The sequence below is a fragment of the Berghia stephanieae genome, chromosome 10, assembly GCF_034508935.2.
Source record: "Berghia stephanieae isolate SIO BIC M18660-M18661 chromosome 10, UCSD_Bste_1.3, whole genome shotgun sequence".
Lineage (NCBI taxonomy): Eukaryota > Metazoa > Mollusca > Gastropoda > Nudibranchia > Aeolidiidae > Berghia > Berghia stephanieae.
Window position 1 is genome coordinate 20670854 of NC_088369.1, and position 17218 is coordinate 20688071.

At 33.3% G+C, this 17218-nt stretch overlaps 1 protein-coding gene across 4 annotated transcripts in view; it reads right to left on the reverse strand.

Annotated features, from left to right (window-relative positions):
• Positions 1 to 5928: 5928 nt before the first annotated feature.
• The window catches only part of LOC144980784 (mitochondrial fission 1 protein-like), an 11325-nt gene continuing 35 nt past the window's right edge, over positions 5929 to 17218 (reverse strand). Inside the window, exons 1-6 of one of the 4 annotated variants that reach the window (XM_078928591.1) lie at positions 17052 to 17218; positions 16243 to 16375; positions 14274 to 14353; positions 12639 to 12744; positions 11346 to 11470; positions 5929 to 6689 (exon numbers count right to left, since the gene is read on the reverse strand). The exon at positions 17052 to 17218 is cut by the window's right edge and continues 35 nt beyond it. In XM_078928591.1, coding sequence (XP_078784717.1) covers positions 11376 to 11470; positions 12639 to 12744; positions 14274 to 14353; positions 16243 to 16375; positions 17052 to 17096 — 459 coding nt within the window. In that variant the 5' untranslated portion in view covers positions 17097 to 17218 and the 3' untranslated portion in view covers positions 5929 to 6689; positions 11346 to 11375. Of the gene's footprint in view, positions 6690 to 11324; positions 11471 to 12638; positions 12745 to 14273; positions 14354 to 16242; positions 16376 to 17051 lie in introns of all 4 variants that reach the window. The other 3 variants (XM_078928588.1, XR_013646957.1, XM_078928590.1) reach the window with 3 other exon arrangements.

Here is a 17218-nt window from a genome sequence, read left to right on the forward strand (position 1 = left end):
TCCAAGACAAAGACAGAAAGCAATTGGAAAACAGGTATAGGGGTATAGAAGACACGGCAAGTACCTCCCTGCCCACTATGGGAGGTCAGGAACCACACCCAGTATCCGATCCGAAGGTGAGTGTCATACACTAGACCACATAGCCACAGTTATATAGGATACTAAGCACAGTGCAAAAAGTCTAGAAAAAACAACAATTTCGAAAATTCTTTGAGACAATTCATTTGTATTTAAATTAAAAGAGAGAAAAACATTATTAAGGAATCTATAGAAAACTTTTTTAAAAAAATATTTTATTATATTTTTTAAACATTGATGATGATAATAAGCAAGAAAATTCATAATCTCGTTTAGAATTCGTAATCGAAGCCAATTGCAATTACTTTGATTTTGCTTTATTGTTATTAATTTAAAATACAATCTCTCAAATAAGGTACATTTGACTGTCTCCCTCCCTGCTGAGACTAACTGCCAGGACCAGGGGAAAAGAAACGAGCAATCCCAATCCAGAGAGTATCATGGCAAGGGAGTCAGTTATGGGGGATAGAAGGCATAGCAAAATGACTTCCCTGTCCACCATGGGAGATCAGAAGACCCTGCCTAGCAAAATTCGTAAATTGTGCGGTTATGTGGTCTAGTGGTATGATACTTGCTTTCCAATCAGAAAGGTTAGAGTCTCGCTCAGCGCATAGTTGAGTCCTTGGTAAAGGCTCTTTACTCACATTCTCTCACCGTTCTCTAAAATAAATACCTGGCCGTTGACAGCGTTGTCTCTGTCGGAAAAAAATTGTAATATCACCAAACAGGCGTCATGTCTCGTTCTACATGTTGCTGTTGGTTAGAGGACCCTTTGTAAAGCGCTTTGAGCATATTTAGCGGATACTGCACAATATAAAAGCTCAATTTTTTTATTTTTAAAATTTTTTTTCTAATTGAAAGACTGCATTCGATATTTAATAAAATTTCAAAAATTGAACGGCTCATGAGACATACAACAGAAAAGCAGGACTTCCAATTTATAATGCTGCTTATCTTTTAAGAACAAAAGTTACAATGTGTTCATAATCAAATTAAAATAAATGAATGTCCTCGTATTATGATCAGAAAATAAAGCTTAAATAATCACATTTTTGAAATGAAAAATAACAATAGAAAGAACGAATTAGGAAATAATACTTCATGACTTAGCAAAGAATTTTTCTTTCACAACAATTTTTTTTATCAAACATGTGACAGATACCCAATGATTGTTTTTGTTTTGTTTTTAAGGATTTTACGGCGCTTGCAACACATTTAGGTCATATCAGCGCCAGTAAAAAGGAAGAAAATGGGATAGTAAAAAGTTCTAGAATTACAATTAAAGCACCCAAGAAAAAGTAAGACATAGGGGAACTCGTAACAAATAGGGAACAGATGTAGATTCCAGAGCATACCACCAATGTACTTAGTTTGAGATCACCTATAAGTCTCATCCGGACACAAGCACAAAATCCAACAAAGAGGAATACACTCAAATGCTTACATTATACATTAAAAATAATAAATATAATAACAAATAACAGAGAGATGATTTACAAGGAAAAAAATATCATCTCCCAAAACAATAACTATGCATTTGACTGTTTCCCTCCCAGCCAGGACTCCGACCAGGGCCGGGACAAAACCAAGTTATCTCATTCCAATACAAAGACAGAAAGCATGTTGGAAAACAGATATAAGGGGATAGAAGACGCAGTATGTACCCCCTGCCCACTATGGGAGGTCAGGAACCCCATCCAGATACCCAATTATTAAATCAAAGCATAGATATCGAAATTATTAAAATAATTCCTGCTTACAAACAGAATGGTTTACTAAAATCAGTGACGAAAAAATACAAATAAATATCATTTCTCTCTTTTCATAGAAAACACATTTGATAAATTAAAAATAACAGACTGGTAATCGGGAGATCCGAGGTTTGTTTGTTTTTAAGGGTTTTATGGCGCTTGTAGCACATTTAGGTCATACCAGCGCCAGTAAAAAGGATGAAAATTGGATACCGTAGTAAAAACATTCTAGATGTACAATGAAAAGGACTTGAGGAAAAAGTAAGACAAAGGGAAAAGGTTCAAATAGGGAACATATGTAGATTCCAAGAGCACGCTATCAGTGTTTGAGATCACCTCAAAGTCTCACCCAGACACCAGCACAAGTCCCTAGTAAAAGGAATACACTCAAACGTTTACAAATCATATGTTAAGAATAAAACAAAATAACAGAATCCCAGAAATGATTTACAAGGAAAAAAAATCATCTCCCAAAACTAACTATATATTTGACAGTTTCCCTCTCAGCCAGGGTTATCCGGCCAGGGTCAGAACAAAACCAAGTAATCTCATTCCAAGACAAAGACAGAAAGCCAGTTGAAAAACACATATAGGGGGATAGAAGACATAGTAAAAAAAAAAAAGAAAAATGAGCTTTATATAGCGCAATATCCACTAAATGTGCTCAAAGCGCTTTACAAGGGGTCCCTGGTCAACAGCAACATTTAACATGTAAGACGGGACATGACGCCTGTTAGGCAATATTACAATTTTTTGGACAAAGACAACGCTGTTAACGGCCAGGTACTCATATTACACCTGGGTACGGTGAGAGAATGTGAGTAAAGAACTCAACTATGCGCCGAGCACGAGGCTCGAACCCAGGACTGTCCGATCCGAAAGCGAGTGTCATACCACTAGACCACATAGCCGTAAGTGCCTCCCTGCCCGCGATGGGAGGGTCTCAGGTTCGATCCCCAGTCAAGGCAGGCTGATTTTTTTTAATGTTTTATTTTTTCTTTTGTATTAATTTATTTTACATTGTTTAACCATGTTTCATGCAAACGTTTTCATATTTTAAAGATTGACACGAGGCTTCTGGGATGATTTATTTTGGGTAAAATAAAATAAACAGCCAACGGCTTTCTTGGGAACAGCTAGCATTGGAATTTAAAAAGGGAATGTAGTTGTAGTTTTATCGTACAGACAGAAGTCAGTCCTTAACAGAATTTTGTAAAATCAATTTCTTGACAGTTCATCACAAGTTTTACTCCTAAGGTTGCAATTTTCAAAATACCAATAACTTCTTAAGCTGAATTGTAAACACATAAAGCCCCCCCCCCCCTCTCTCTCTCTCTCTCTCTCTCTCTCTCTCTCTCTCTCTCTCTCACACACACACACACACACACACTCTTTTACCAGACACAAAAAATAGAGCTTATTTAGGTACTAACAAAAATGAGAACATGGAGAGACTTCGGATGGAAAAACCACTGAAAGGCCTTTCCATGTTCACCTTTTGATTCGTATTAGTATTTTCTACGATCCCAGGCTTCAAGCAGCCCTCTGTCTCTAGAGTTTATGTAGAACATCAAATACTCAATAGTAATTATGATCAGACCCTTCTCCAATCAAAAACTGTCAATGCTGAAATGTCAAAGTCAAAGCTTATTACACTTCTACATATTATTGCACGATGATGACAAAAGGTTTTCCAACAAACCGAATTAGATGCTATTTTTAATCCTTTTGCCATTTTTAAGTAGATTAGAGAGATGTACAAAAGTCCACACCGATTTTGTCGAGGAAACATAATTTGTATTCTTTCTTTATCTTTCATGGGAAGCCTCCATTCAATTAACATAAATAAAAATAGTCCTTCAGAGCCATGAGGCCCATGGAGCCAGAGTTTGTCCCAGTTTCTATAGCATGAAATAGACAATAGAAATTGCTTGCTATCCTTTGGATAAGATGCTAGTCTATTGCAAGGTACTTTCCACCAGATCTAATAGACCCAGCTACCCAATCACTGCTGGGTGGAAAGAAAAAATCTCGACAGCACCAGGGATCGATCTCAGTTCCTTTGCATGTCAAGCGAGTACTCTACCAACTGAGCTATCGGGACCCCCAACAAAGACAGATCCTGTGTCAACAAAACAAGATGAATGAAACACTAATAAAGGTGAATAAGAGATCTATAGTGTTTTATTCAACGTCTTTTGTTGACAAAGGGGAAACCCGAAACATCAATATCATCTGTCTTTGTTAATTAAATTGAAGTTTCCATCACATTTTCTTATTGTTATTTGTTATTTACTCGACGAAAGAACAACATCAAAATATTGACTTATCTTTATTTTACTTACGTATATTTATATATTTTAAAATATCCCTTCACAGATCTCACAACAGCAAATTTCGTTTTGAAAATCACTGCATATGAAATTTAACAAATTTAAAAGTTTGTCAAATTTATTCATATGATTGAAGGGAGTTATAAAACAATATTTGCACACAGCACAGCTACATTCTGCCATTATTCAAATCAACTTCTACATTCAAAAAGCTTTGAACAAGTGTGTATTCAAAAAGCATCTGCATATGATATGAAAACTAGTAATCATCAGGACTAGACGATGAGGCAAATATAATTTAATAATTTAATAATAAACATGGCATAAACAATATGTGATAAAATGGGGCAGCTGAATATTAATGAGGAAAGCTGAGAACAGATCTTGTGTTGTTTGTTTTTAAGGGATTGTACGGCACTTGCAACACATTTAAGTCATATCAGTGCCAGTAAAAAGGAAAAAAAATGGATGGTAAAAACATTCTAGATGTACAATTAAAAGGACTTGAAGAAAAAGTAAGACAAAGGGGAATTGGTTCAAATATGGAACAGATGTAGATTCCAAGAGCACACTATCAGTGTACTTAGTTTGAGATCACCCATAAACCAGCAAAAGATCCCACTAAGAGCAATACACTCAAATGTTTACAAAGCACACAAATAACAGCGCATAACAGAAAGATGATTTACAAGGAAAACAATCATCTCCCAAAACTATAACCACATATTCAACTCCAAGACAAAGACAGAAAGCAATTGGAAAACAGAAACAAAGGGAAAGAAGACACAGCAAGTACCTCCCTGCTCACTATGGGAGGTCGGGAACAGAGAACAGATCTTAAATGCAAAAATCATCTCTCATGTCTCCTCTGTGACCACCTTGTCAGTCCTGCCAACTATTACAAAAAAATCGTAAAATTACGAAATTTTGGCTCCAAAATCAGAACTTCATGAGCATCTCTAAGTCATTAACTCTTTCAGTACTGAGGCTATATTTGCATTTCGTCACAAAGTGGCTGACACCTGATTGAGGCAACATGAGAATGACAAGCTAAGACAAAGTGATATTCGACTTTGGGGCAAAATCTCAATTAAAATACCCCTCTAGGGCTAATTGAATGTTCTGGTGAAAGAAATGATACCATTGGTTCAATTTATAGTACTTTTGTAGAAACAAGGATTGGATTACATTATTATTTTTGCCTTTCAAGACCAACCGCACTGTGTGGCCACTGGCAAGTATAACAGATTCTGATCTGGCCACACAGTGCGGCCTATGGCACTGAAAGTGAAAGAGTTAATACTCATTGGACATTAAATTATCCTGCATAATTCTAAGGATTTTGAAGTGAAATTTTATCCTTGTGAGGGTACATTGTTGATTTTTAAAGTTAACTAGAGCGACTACTATTTTTTTTTATCTCCTAAAAATTACGAATTTTTACATTTTCAAGTTGGCAGGTCTGCTTTGGTCAGGAGAATGTGAGTGAGTGATGTAATAATACAATATGGTCATTCAACAATCATTTCTTGATGCAACAATTCCACATGTGGTGATTGTGACGTTAACCCAGATATTGTAGAATTTGTATGTAACAATACTCGCTGGAAACCAGATGAATATATATATATATAATGTAAATTTTCACTCACATTTTTTGCCGAGACGACTCGTTTCTGTGTATTTCTCACACTTCTTCAGTCGGCATAATCCATTTTGTCATGTCCATTTTGGACATGACAAAATGGATTATGCCGACTGAAGAAGTGTGAGAAATACACAGAAATGAGTCGTCTCGGCAAAAAATGTGAGTGAAAATTTACATTATATATTAGCTCTAACCACCATTATCGAGCACTTTCGTACCTACAAGTACCCACCAACACTCATAAATATATATATAAATTTTTTTTTTTTTTTTTTTTAAATATCAAAAATATATCGAATTGTGCTCTTCCGTTACCTAGGCATTCCATGAAGGAATATTGATAATCCTGATGGCAAAAGGAATCACTTATGTTGTCCAAAGTGAGCAAATTGAGGTCAATAATCTTGTCCAAGGAAAAAAAAAATGCCTGAAACAGGGCTTGAACTCAGGACGTTCTAGGTCTCAGTGCAATGTCTTAATCATATTGCACAGCACACTGGAATTTGGTGTATTGTGTAATAATAATAATAATAATAATAATAATAATAATAATAATAATAATAATAATAATAATAATAATAATAATAATAATAATCTTCATTGTCCAAACAGGCAATTATTGTTAGGTTACAGCTCTTGTTATAGGCGAAAAAAAAGTAATTATATTATTGTATTATACGATTTGCAATTTAGTAACAGAAATCAGAGGTAACCGTCACGACTAGTCAATGGCAGATGTAATATAATAATAAACATACAATGTTATGACATAATAAAACAAGGGCATTAATCATTTCTTGAGAGCAGCAACTCCGAGAGTGATGAGACCTCCTATGGCTACAGCAGCTCCCCCTACAATTGCCATTCCCAACAAACCATCTGAAAATAAAAAATGAAGAAAAAAAATTGTTTCAAATAAGCAACGATTCAAAAAAGTGTAGGAGGATGGGGTGACCAAAATATCAACAGTCATCAAAAAGCAATGCCTCATTGTTTACGATATAATGCTGCCTTTTCTACATTTTCACATATTTTACTTTTTTCTTCTTCTTCTCCCGCTTCAGGTTGAAGATTGTCTTGTCAATGCCCAGGGACTACAAGGTGTTAGGTAGTCTATACAAAGTATATTTGGGAGATGTGATCTGGGAAATTTCTCCTCTCCCCCCCCTTTTTTTTCTTTTTGCCAGATCATACCAATTATAGATAGTTCGAAGATGACGTAATTCAGGTCTTTGTTATTGTTTTTTGCCATCCGCGTTTATGAGTAATGCTCACTGAACTGTATTAACCCGACAATAAACGTTCATGGATACACACAGTTTTGTGTGTTGGTCTGTTATACTTCCTGATGGCAATGTTATGAGCTTCTTAGCCAAGCGCATACTATCTATAAAGAGGGTTCCGATAGCTCAGTTGGTAGAGCACTCGCTTCGCATGCAAAGGGACCAAGATCAATCCCAGGGGCAGTCGAGGTAGTTTTATTACCCCCCCCCCCCCCTTCCACCCAGCAGTAATGAAGTAGCTGATCTGTTCATTCTGGTGGAAAGTACTTTGCGATAGAATAGCATCCTAAAAAAAAGGTTACAAGCAATTCCTATTGTCCGTATCACGCTATAGGAACTGGGATAAACTCTGGCTGCATAGGCCTATTAGTCTGAAGGACTACTTATTTAAACGAAGCTTGCAATTAGTAAATATCACCACAATTACTATTTGTTTTGTTTTTTTGTTTTTAAGGGTTTTACGGCACTTGCAACACATTAAGGTCATATCAGCACCAGTAAAAAGGAAGAAAATGGGTTAGTAAAAAGTTCTAGAATTACAATTAAAGCACCCAAGAAAAGGTAAGAAAAAGGGGAATTCGTTCAAATAAGAAACAGGTGTAGATTCCCAGAGTACACTATTAAAGTACTTAGTTTGACACAAGCATAGGTCCCCACTACAAGGAATACACTCAAATGATTTACAAATATAACATAAAGAAAACATAATACAATGCATAACAGAGTGATGATTTACAAGGAAAAAAATATCATCTCCCAAAACTAACTATACATTTGACTGTTTCCCTCTCAGCTAGAGTATCCGGCCAGGGCCAGGACAAAACCAAGTAATCTCATTCCAAGACAAAGACAGTGAGTTGGAAGACAGATATAAGAGGATAGAAGACGCAGTAAATGCCTCCCTGCCCACTATGGGAGGTCAGGAACCCCACCCAGTAATAATAACTAAATTCAATGACAATGCGGTAAAAAAACAACCTCAGCTTAAACTAGGATTGACACCAGTCCCTTCGCTTATGAGTTGAGTGCTTTACCAATGAAGCTAGCCCTGTTTAAGGCTTCAAGAGAATGTGTGCTTATTTACAGGTCTGATAACCCAGAATATTATGGGCCCATTGTTGTAATGAAAATACTCTCAAACCGACACAAAATATTGTCCATTACAACAATGTTAAATCAAGCCCATAAAACTGCATTCGGTTATAACACCTGCAAATATGCGCACGTTGCTTCCAGTCCTTATTATCATTTTTATTTATAAAGATTTGTTGGTTTCATAAGGAAATGTAATAATTCGTATTAACCTATAATTCTACAATGTCAGTTATGAATAGTAAACGTTTACAGGCAATAACATTTCATAAATAATCTTATTAGTTCATAATAAAAACGAATTTCATTGACATTTTCCTTGGATAATAAATTGCTTATAAGTTGTATGCTGATTGGATACAATCTAAACATACTTAAAATTCTAGGACAGGCATCAAACCACAGAACAGACAAGCAAATCAAAGACATTTTGTACTAATGAAAAAAAAAACAGAAATAAAATGATGAGTTCCTTTTTGGTTTCAGAAAAAATAGGAAGAAAAAAAGTAAAACGCGTAAAAAAATAAAAAATATGAAAAAGATTTTAACTTAAAAACTTATTTCAGTTATAGGTATTGTTTTTTTTTTAATGATTAATTCCTTTCTGGTCTCGTAAAAAAAAAAAAAAGGAAAAAAAAAGGTATAACGGGTATAAAAATAAAATATGAAAAAAATATAAACAAAAAAACTAATTTCAGTTTTCGGTTTTGCTTTTGGTTTGTCTTTCTATTTTTTTAAAATCATTCATAAACAGTCTTTTTAGTACAGATTTGTTTTTAAAAAATACAACAGTAACTTTGCAAAGCCATTTGGTTAAAAATAAAACAAAGCATACGATGCAATGAAACAAAGTAATAAATAACACAAGTAGTCCAGTCAAAATTACAACAGATAAGAAGAAAAGAAATTACTCAAGCACTTTTTTAAAAAACTAAATATAATTCTGTGACAAAATAAACTTGGAATGAATCGAATCTCAATGTTTCAAAATAACCATAGAGTAGAGTGTCAAAAAAAAACAAAAAAAAACACTCAAAATGTGTAAATAAGCTCTCCACCCCCAGTGACTCTCCAATCTGGGACTTTATTCTGATGTAAACTGGAAAATGATACATGTTCTTAAAATTTTGGCCTAAAAACTAGTCCTCAAATATCAATCGATTAAAATGATGTTCATCTCTTGAAAAAAATCTCAAGTTTGAGATTTTTTGAAGAGATGAACATCATTTTAATTGATTGATATTTGAGGACGAGTTTTTAGGCCAAAATTTTAAGAACATGTATCATTTTCCAGTTTACATCAGAATAAAAGCAACAATGCAATCATGTAAAACACATTTGACAGGAAACTCAACGGTAAATGTCAACTTGTAGGATTAACTTCCCTTGATCACAACAGAGGATGCGAATACTAACCACACTGCTAGGAGTTGTGGATTGTAAAATGTAATGTACAAAAATGAATATATAATGCTTTTAAAAAGAACAAAATAATAAACACGGAACGTTTTGGGCTCAAAAACCCTTCCTCAGCTTATAAAAAAAATGGTTAAAATGTTTAATGCATCGCATTTAATCAATATAGACGGCAGAAAAATCTTGGCAAGTTAGTATTTTGTTGGGATTTTTTTTTTTAAAGCTGTTATATTCATTTTATTTTTGTAGATTACATTTTAAGGTGGAGAATAACAACCTTCTATTTTTATACTTGTCAAGACTGTTGAATGTTTTGGCAAATCAAAGGTAAAATGTGTCTTGCTTAGAGTAGTGACTTTGTAGTTCTCATTTTATAAATTTGCAAAGTTGTTTCTTTTTGGGAGTTTTTTTGTTTGTTTTTTTTTTCTTCTTCTCTCTCATTTCTTTTTTTTTTTTTTACTTCACGAATGAGAGACATCCAAAATGTCATAATTATGAGAGTTTACTTTTTAAAATTATATATTTGTCTATTTTCATTTTTTAAATTTCTTTTTTTTGAAATATAAGTTAAAACATGCCTTTGAGCGTATTAGTGCATGGAAAAGGGATGAGATAAACGGATACAAATCATACATTTGAGACCCAATTAATAGTGAATACAAGATGAAGAAGATTTATTTGTTGAAAAAACAAAAAAAAAAACAACAGAAGAATTCTAAACACAGATGCTTAGATCAATTTATGTAACGATGGTCAGTGGATCAAACCTTGAAGTGTCGATTTTCATGATTGGCGGATCAAAGCTCTGAAGTCTACACATGAGCTTTGCGCACCGTGTTTTATTAAATTTCGGGTGGGTCAGACGTCTGATGACATCGCAACGTCAGAGGTTTGATCCGCCCACCATCAATATGTTGCATATTTGTAAAATGTTGGTAGAACATTGCGCATACAGAACTTTTTTCTAATGGAAGGCTTCGCAACAAAAAAAAAAAAAAAAAAAAAAAGATTTAACAAAGCCTGCTCGAAAATCAGGAGGATTATTTTTTTCAGAATATTCAATAAATGTTGGCTAAAAAGGAACAATCTTGACATTTCAAAATACAACCAGATTTGTCAGCAACAGAAAATTCTTTAACTTGAGCATTTATCTAGCGCAAAACCCACTTTACAAGGGACTATATATATCTTTTAAAGTCAAATTTCAAGGAAAAAGTTTATATCTCAAACCAAATCATGTAAAACCCATTTGACAGGAAACTCAACGGTAAATGTCAACTTGTAGGATTAACTCCCCTTGATCACAACAGAAGATGCGAGTACTAACCACACTGCTAGGAGTTGTAGATTGTAAAATGTAATGTACAAAAATGAATATATAATGCTTTTAAAAAGAACAAAAACATAATCGTAATTTCCACTCTCAAATAATTAAATAAATTATCTCTTTCAAAAGCTTTAGAATTGATCCAGTGTAAATCAATTTGGTAACAAATCCATTCATACGTAAGTAAATTAAAACTATGTTCACCAATCCTAATCAGAAAATTTGGTTAAAGGCCGAATTCTGCAGGAAAAATTTAGATTTGGCAAATTGAATCTTAGGCATGCCTGATATAATCTATCATTCAGGGGGGAAAATATTCTCATCCCATTGGCTATTATTTAGGAAAATACAATAATGATGGCATAACACAAAATATAATAAAGCACATAAACATACAAAAACATTATAAAGGAGCACCGGTTATAAATCCAAATCAATACTTCTTTTTCATTTCTTTTTGCTGAAAGCAGCGACGGTGACCCCAACGAGGCCACCCAGGGCCAGGGCAGCACCACCCACGATGGCCATACCTAGCAGACCGTCTGCAGGCAAAAATAAAGAGAGAAAATATACGGATATCATTTATCTTATTCTATCTTGGGATCTCAATTGATAGAGCACTCAACCCAGAAACAAAAGGACTTAGTTCCATCTTATTACAGTTTTTGTTTTGTTTTTATAATTAATTTTTTTTTTTTTTGGGTGGGGGGATGGGAGGGGGAGACATCCCTATCTACCTTACATTGAGAGAGGATAGCCACATTTGATATCAGTTCTACTGTAAGCACTGCTCTGTTTTGGATAAGTATCCTATTCATAGGGTGGCTACCAATTGTCACTTTCGTATATTTCAGATTACAGAAATAAGGATAAACTATGGCTCTATAGGTCTTAAGGACATGAAGGCAATATAATAATATTTTAGTTCAAATTCTATTTCTTGGTTTAAGAGCATTTAATTACATCATGGCATTGTGTGCTCATGAGCCTGTGATAAACGCTCATTTTCATAAAATTATGCCCCCCATTATGATTGGACCGTTTCAAAATGAATTGACTTATACAAAATTAAAATACAATACACTCTGTACTCATTGCTGCACTGGTGATAAACCAGGATTACAGTATATATATATATATATAAAATAGGGAAAGGAGAAGCCATAATATAGTGCAGTAATGAGATAATAATCTTTTTTCATCAGCTTTCTGCAGTTAGTGATGAAAGACCCATAAAGTGAGAGTATGGCATGAATATTATATTATGTGTGGTTTTTTTTGTTTGCTTTTTGTTGTTGTGTACACTATCAAATGTTATGGTAGATAAAGTTTGAAGCTATTGTTGTCACTGATGATGATGATGATGATGATGATGATGATGATGATGATGATGATGATGATGATGATGATGATGATAATGATGAAGATAATGATAATGGTGTTGATGGTGATAATGGTGATGATGATAAAATGATGATGATGATGAGGATGATGATGATAATGATGAAGATGATGATGATGGTGTTGATGATGATAATGGTGATGATGATAAAATTATGATGATGATGATGATGAGGATGAGGATGATGATGATGATGATGATGATGATGATGATGATGATGATGATGATGATGATGATAATGATAATGATAATGATGACGATGATGGTAATGGTGACAAATAAAAATGATGGCTATGACATCTTCATACCTTTCTTCATCCTAGCCTTGATGTACTGGTTCAACTGAGAGGCCTGTCGATTGCCTGGCTCAATCTTGTTGATGGCATCCGTGTATTTCAAAGCTTTCTCATAACTCTGTGTAGAAGGAATGACAACATCATCATCACCATAATAATAATAATAATAATAATAATAATAATAATAATAATAATAATAATAATAATAATAATAATAATAATAATAATAATAATGATAATAATAATAATAATATATAATAATAATAATAATAATAATAATAATAATAATAATAATAATAATAATAATAATAATAATAATAATAATAATAATAATAATAATAATAATAATAATAATAAATAACTAATAATAATTAATAATAATAATAATAATAATAATAATAATAATAATAATAATAATAATAATAAGATAATAATAATAAATAATAATAATAATAATAATAATAATAATAATAATAATAATAATAATAATAAATAATAATAATATAATAATAATAATAATAATAATAATAATAATAATAATAATAATAATAATAATAATAATAATAATAATAATAATAATAATAATAATAATAATAATAATAATAATAATAATAATAAAAAATAATAATAATAAAAATAATAATAACAATAAAGGTAGGATCATTAATAGAAGATAAGGAAGATGTAGAGAGAAGAAAAAGTTTACAGACGGCTGCATTGAATAAATTACTACATATTATATGGATTAGAAAAGATGAAATAAAATTAAATACTAAAATCAAATTATACACAACCCTTGTAAAATCCGTGCTTATATACAACTGCGGAACATGGGCACTACCTGGAGCCGAAGAGCAAAGATTAGACAGATTCCATAGAAAACAACTGAGAAGAGTCCTGAATATACAATATCCCACAAAAATAAGCAATAAAACACTGTATGAAAAATGTAATGAAAGTGAAAGACCCTTGTCATTCAAATCCTGGAGGCAAGATGGCGGCTTCTTGGGCATATACTCAGAAGAGATGAAAATATACCAGCTATTAAGCCATGAATACGTTTTTCACCCCATCTGGACACAAGAAATATCAAAGTAGACCACCCACGTCAGTTTATACTGTCCTCAATCGAGACCTAAAACGCCTTCAAAATAACAAAGAATTAAAACTAAAGGAAGACCTTATGAACTTAGCATCCACAGCAAAAGACCGTGAACTGTGGAAGGAAATGACACAGATGATTAGAGAGGCAGTCGAGGCGTCCCGATCGGATGATTAGGAAGCGAAAGGCCTTAAGTCAGTCAGTCAATAATAATAATAATAATAATAATAATAATAATAATAATAATAATAATAATAATAATAATAATAATCCACATTATTTGAAACCCAGTCAATTATTCTTTTTGTTAATATTCAAAGAGGGACAGCAAATACTATATTTACAGAAATAACTAAGAATACAGTTCGGGAGAAAATATTAAAAATCTGGCACTTTCAGTGTAAAGATATAGAAGTATTAAGTGAAAAAGGACGACAATATTTTAATTTTAATTTCTAGCTGAGTGAAATGTTGAATCGAAAACCAGTATCAAAAATACATTTTGATAGACTCAACATTGAGAGAAAAAAGTAAAATGTTCTCACCTTTATCCTGACATGGCCGACTGCGATGTAGAATAAATAATCTCTTTGGCTCATCTCATCTGTGGCACGTCTCAGAAGATCTGGAATATTTCAGGAATTTTTTTATTTTTTTTAAAGGTTGAGAGATGGAAATTGTTCACGTTAAAACATGATGGTGTCGGAATAAGTCATTGTTTTGGAATAATTGTTGAAGTTTTTGTTTTGTTGTTGCTGTTGTCTGTTTTTTTGTGAGAGAGAGAGAGAGAGAGAGAGTGTGTGTGTGTGTGTGTGTGTGTGTGTGTGTGTGTGTGTGTGTGTGTGTGTGTTTTAAAATTATTTTGTTGTCTTTGGCCTGGTATCTTATATATTTTGTTGGAGTTTTATTTTTTTTTTGCTCTGTTTTTTTTTTTTTTTTTTATTAAAAATTTTTTTTAATTAAAAAAAACCCTTTAACTATTGTAATGTTCATATGTTTTGAATGCTGATACATTAATTGTGAGTATAAGATTTAAAAAGTAAACACTAATTCAGAGATGCTTATGGTTTTATTTTTAATAGTAACTGATTTAAGGTAGCTGAATAAAGCAAGAAAGGCCTGAAAGGAAGTACTCTGTCTTCAAAGAGGCTTTAAAGGAAGTACTCTGTCTTCAAAGAGGCTTTAAAGGAAGTACTCTGTCTTCAAAGCGGCTTTAAAGGAAGTACTCTGTCTTCAAAGAGGCTTTAAAGGAGGTACTCTGTCTTCAAAGAGGCTTTAAAGGAAGTACTCTGTCTTCAAAGAGGCTTTAAAGGAAGTACTCTGTCTTCAAAGAGGCTTTAAAGGAAGTACTCTGTCTTCAAAGAGGCTTTAAAGGAAGTACTCTGTCTTCAAAGAGGCTTTAAAGGAAGTACTCTGTCTTCAAAGAGGCTTTAAAGGAAGTACTCTGTCTTCAAAGAGGCTTTAAAAGAAGTACTCTGTCTTCAAAGAGGCTTCAAAGGAAGTACTCTTGTCTTCAAAGAGGCTTTAAAGGAAGTACTCTTGTCTTCAAAGAGGCTTTAAAGGAAGACACGGCTAGGGAATTATAGCGTCTGGTGTCTGCTGAAAGGGAATTCCACACAAAGGGAGCAGAATATGCAAAAGCACGTCGTGAAAAATTTAAAAAACCATGCAATCAAGACCAGTTTTTGGAAAGTTTAGGGTCAGCTTAATTGATCCATATTTGAATTTGAAGACATTTTCTTTTTTTTGGGGGGGGGGGGGGGAGAGAGGAGGTCAAAATTGTGTTTTGTCAGTGTGCATCATTAGTGTTGGTCCAGTTGATAAGCATCAGACACTTACATCTGAATGAACCAGGTTTAATTCAGCCATGAAATATTTTTTTTCAACCCATTCCCCTCCCCCCTTCAGTGTTAGTTCTGCAATGAGTGAATAATTAGGTTTACCATCCCAGTTAATGAATGGTGCATTTTTACGGAGAAAACAATGTTTGATAAAACAGAGTGGTGATTAACACACAATCTAGTAGTGGTTTTTCAGAGCTAAGATCAATGGAACAGGAACTTCATCTCGAATTCTTTAGCATTATATGGAAAGTAGTAATAGCTTACGACCAACTGGATAGAGGATAACGGCCTATTATAAAATACTTTCCCCACTGGAGACTTGGAGAAAATCGGTGGAAAGAGAGATGACATCCTTTGGTTGGACCTGGGGTGAGGTCAGGAAGCTGGCAGAAGACAGAAGTCACTGGCACTCCTTACTGTAGACCTTATAATGTGTCTATGAAACACCAAAGAGGAGAAACTACTAATTACAAAATACTCTCCACCCGATTTAACAAACTCAGCTACCCAATCACTCTTGACTGGAAGAAAGGTGTTAAAATATTGTCTGCATGCAACAGAGATCAATTAGACTTGTTCCTTTATTTGTAATGCCAGTGCTCTACTACTGAACCATTGGGACCTCACACACTCTAGTTATTAGTGTCTATTATTATCCCTAACAACCAACCTTCCAAGAGAGCAATGCCATGCTGCATATCAGCTGAATACTGACTTCTGATCAGGCACCAAGCGTAGTCAAACTGGGTCTTTTCACTGATATGGCCTCGTTGTTGTTGTTCTATGTACAACTTTTCAAATTTCTGAAGTTTTAAAAAAATAAAATAAAATTATTGAAAATTTTAAAAATTAAATCAAAAAGAAAAGAAATGTAAGACAATAGGATTCAATAATATAGCTGATAGACGGCCTAGTTTTGTTTTGTCTTTGATGTGACGAAAAACAGACAAACGCCGCAAAGTTTGTTAGCTACCAAGATACCATTATCACCGCACGGTGAAAATAGTGTTAGGCTATTTTCACTGGACGGTGAAAATCATCCACCAAGATATTACCGTACTTTGAAAAAAGTCTCAAACACTATTATCACCATACGGTGAAAAACGTCCACCAAAATATTATGGGAAGGTGATAATGATAAGTCTCCCACGCTATTATCACCGTAGGGTGAAAATAGTCTCCCTCACACTCACATACCGTGAAAATAGCCTGACAGACTATTTTCAATTGAAAAATAGGAATTATACTTTTAAATCAGTTATGTTTATATTTTCCTCAACAATAGTCTCCATTATGTTGTATAAGAGTTGATTATTATGTCTGTAATGTTATTTTTCAAAGGAAATTTCACTGATTAGTCAGAGAAAGTGCAATACATAGATACTAAAATAACAAAAGGGCATTTTGACTCTACGATGACAGATGAAATGACTGTTGTGATCTCTTGGAATTGGAATTGTTATTATATACTATACTTACTTTTAAGTCAGTTATGTTTATATTTTCCTCAACAATAGTCTCCATGATGTTGTATAAGAGTTGATTATTATGTCTAAAATATTTTTCAAAGGAAATTTCACGGATTAGTCAGAGAAAGTGCAATACATACTGTAACATACTAAAATCATTTATTCGTCATTATTTTC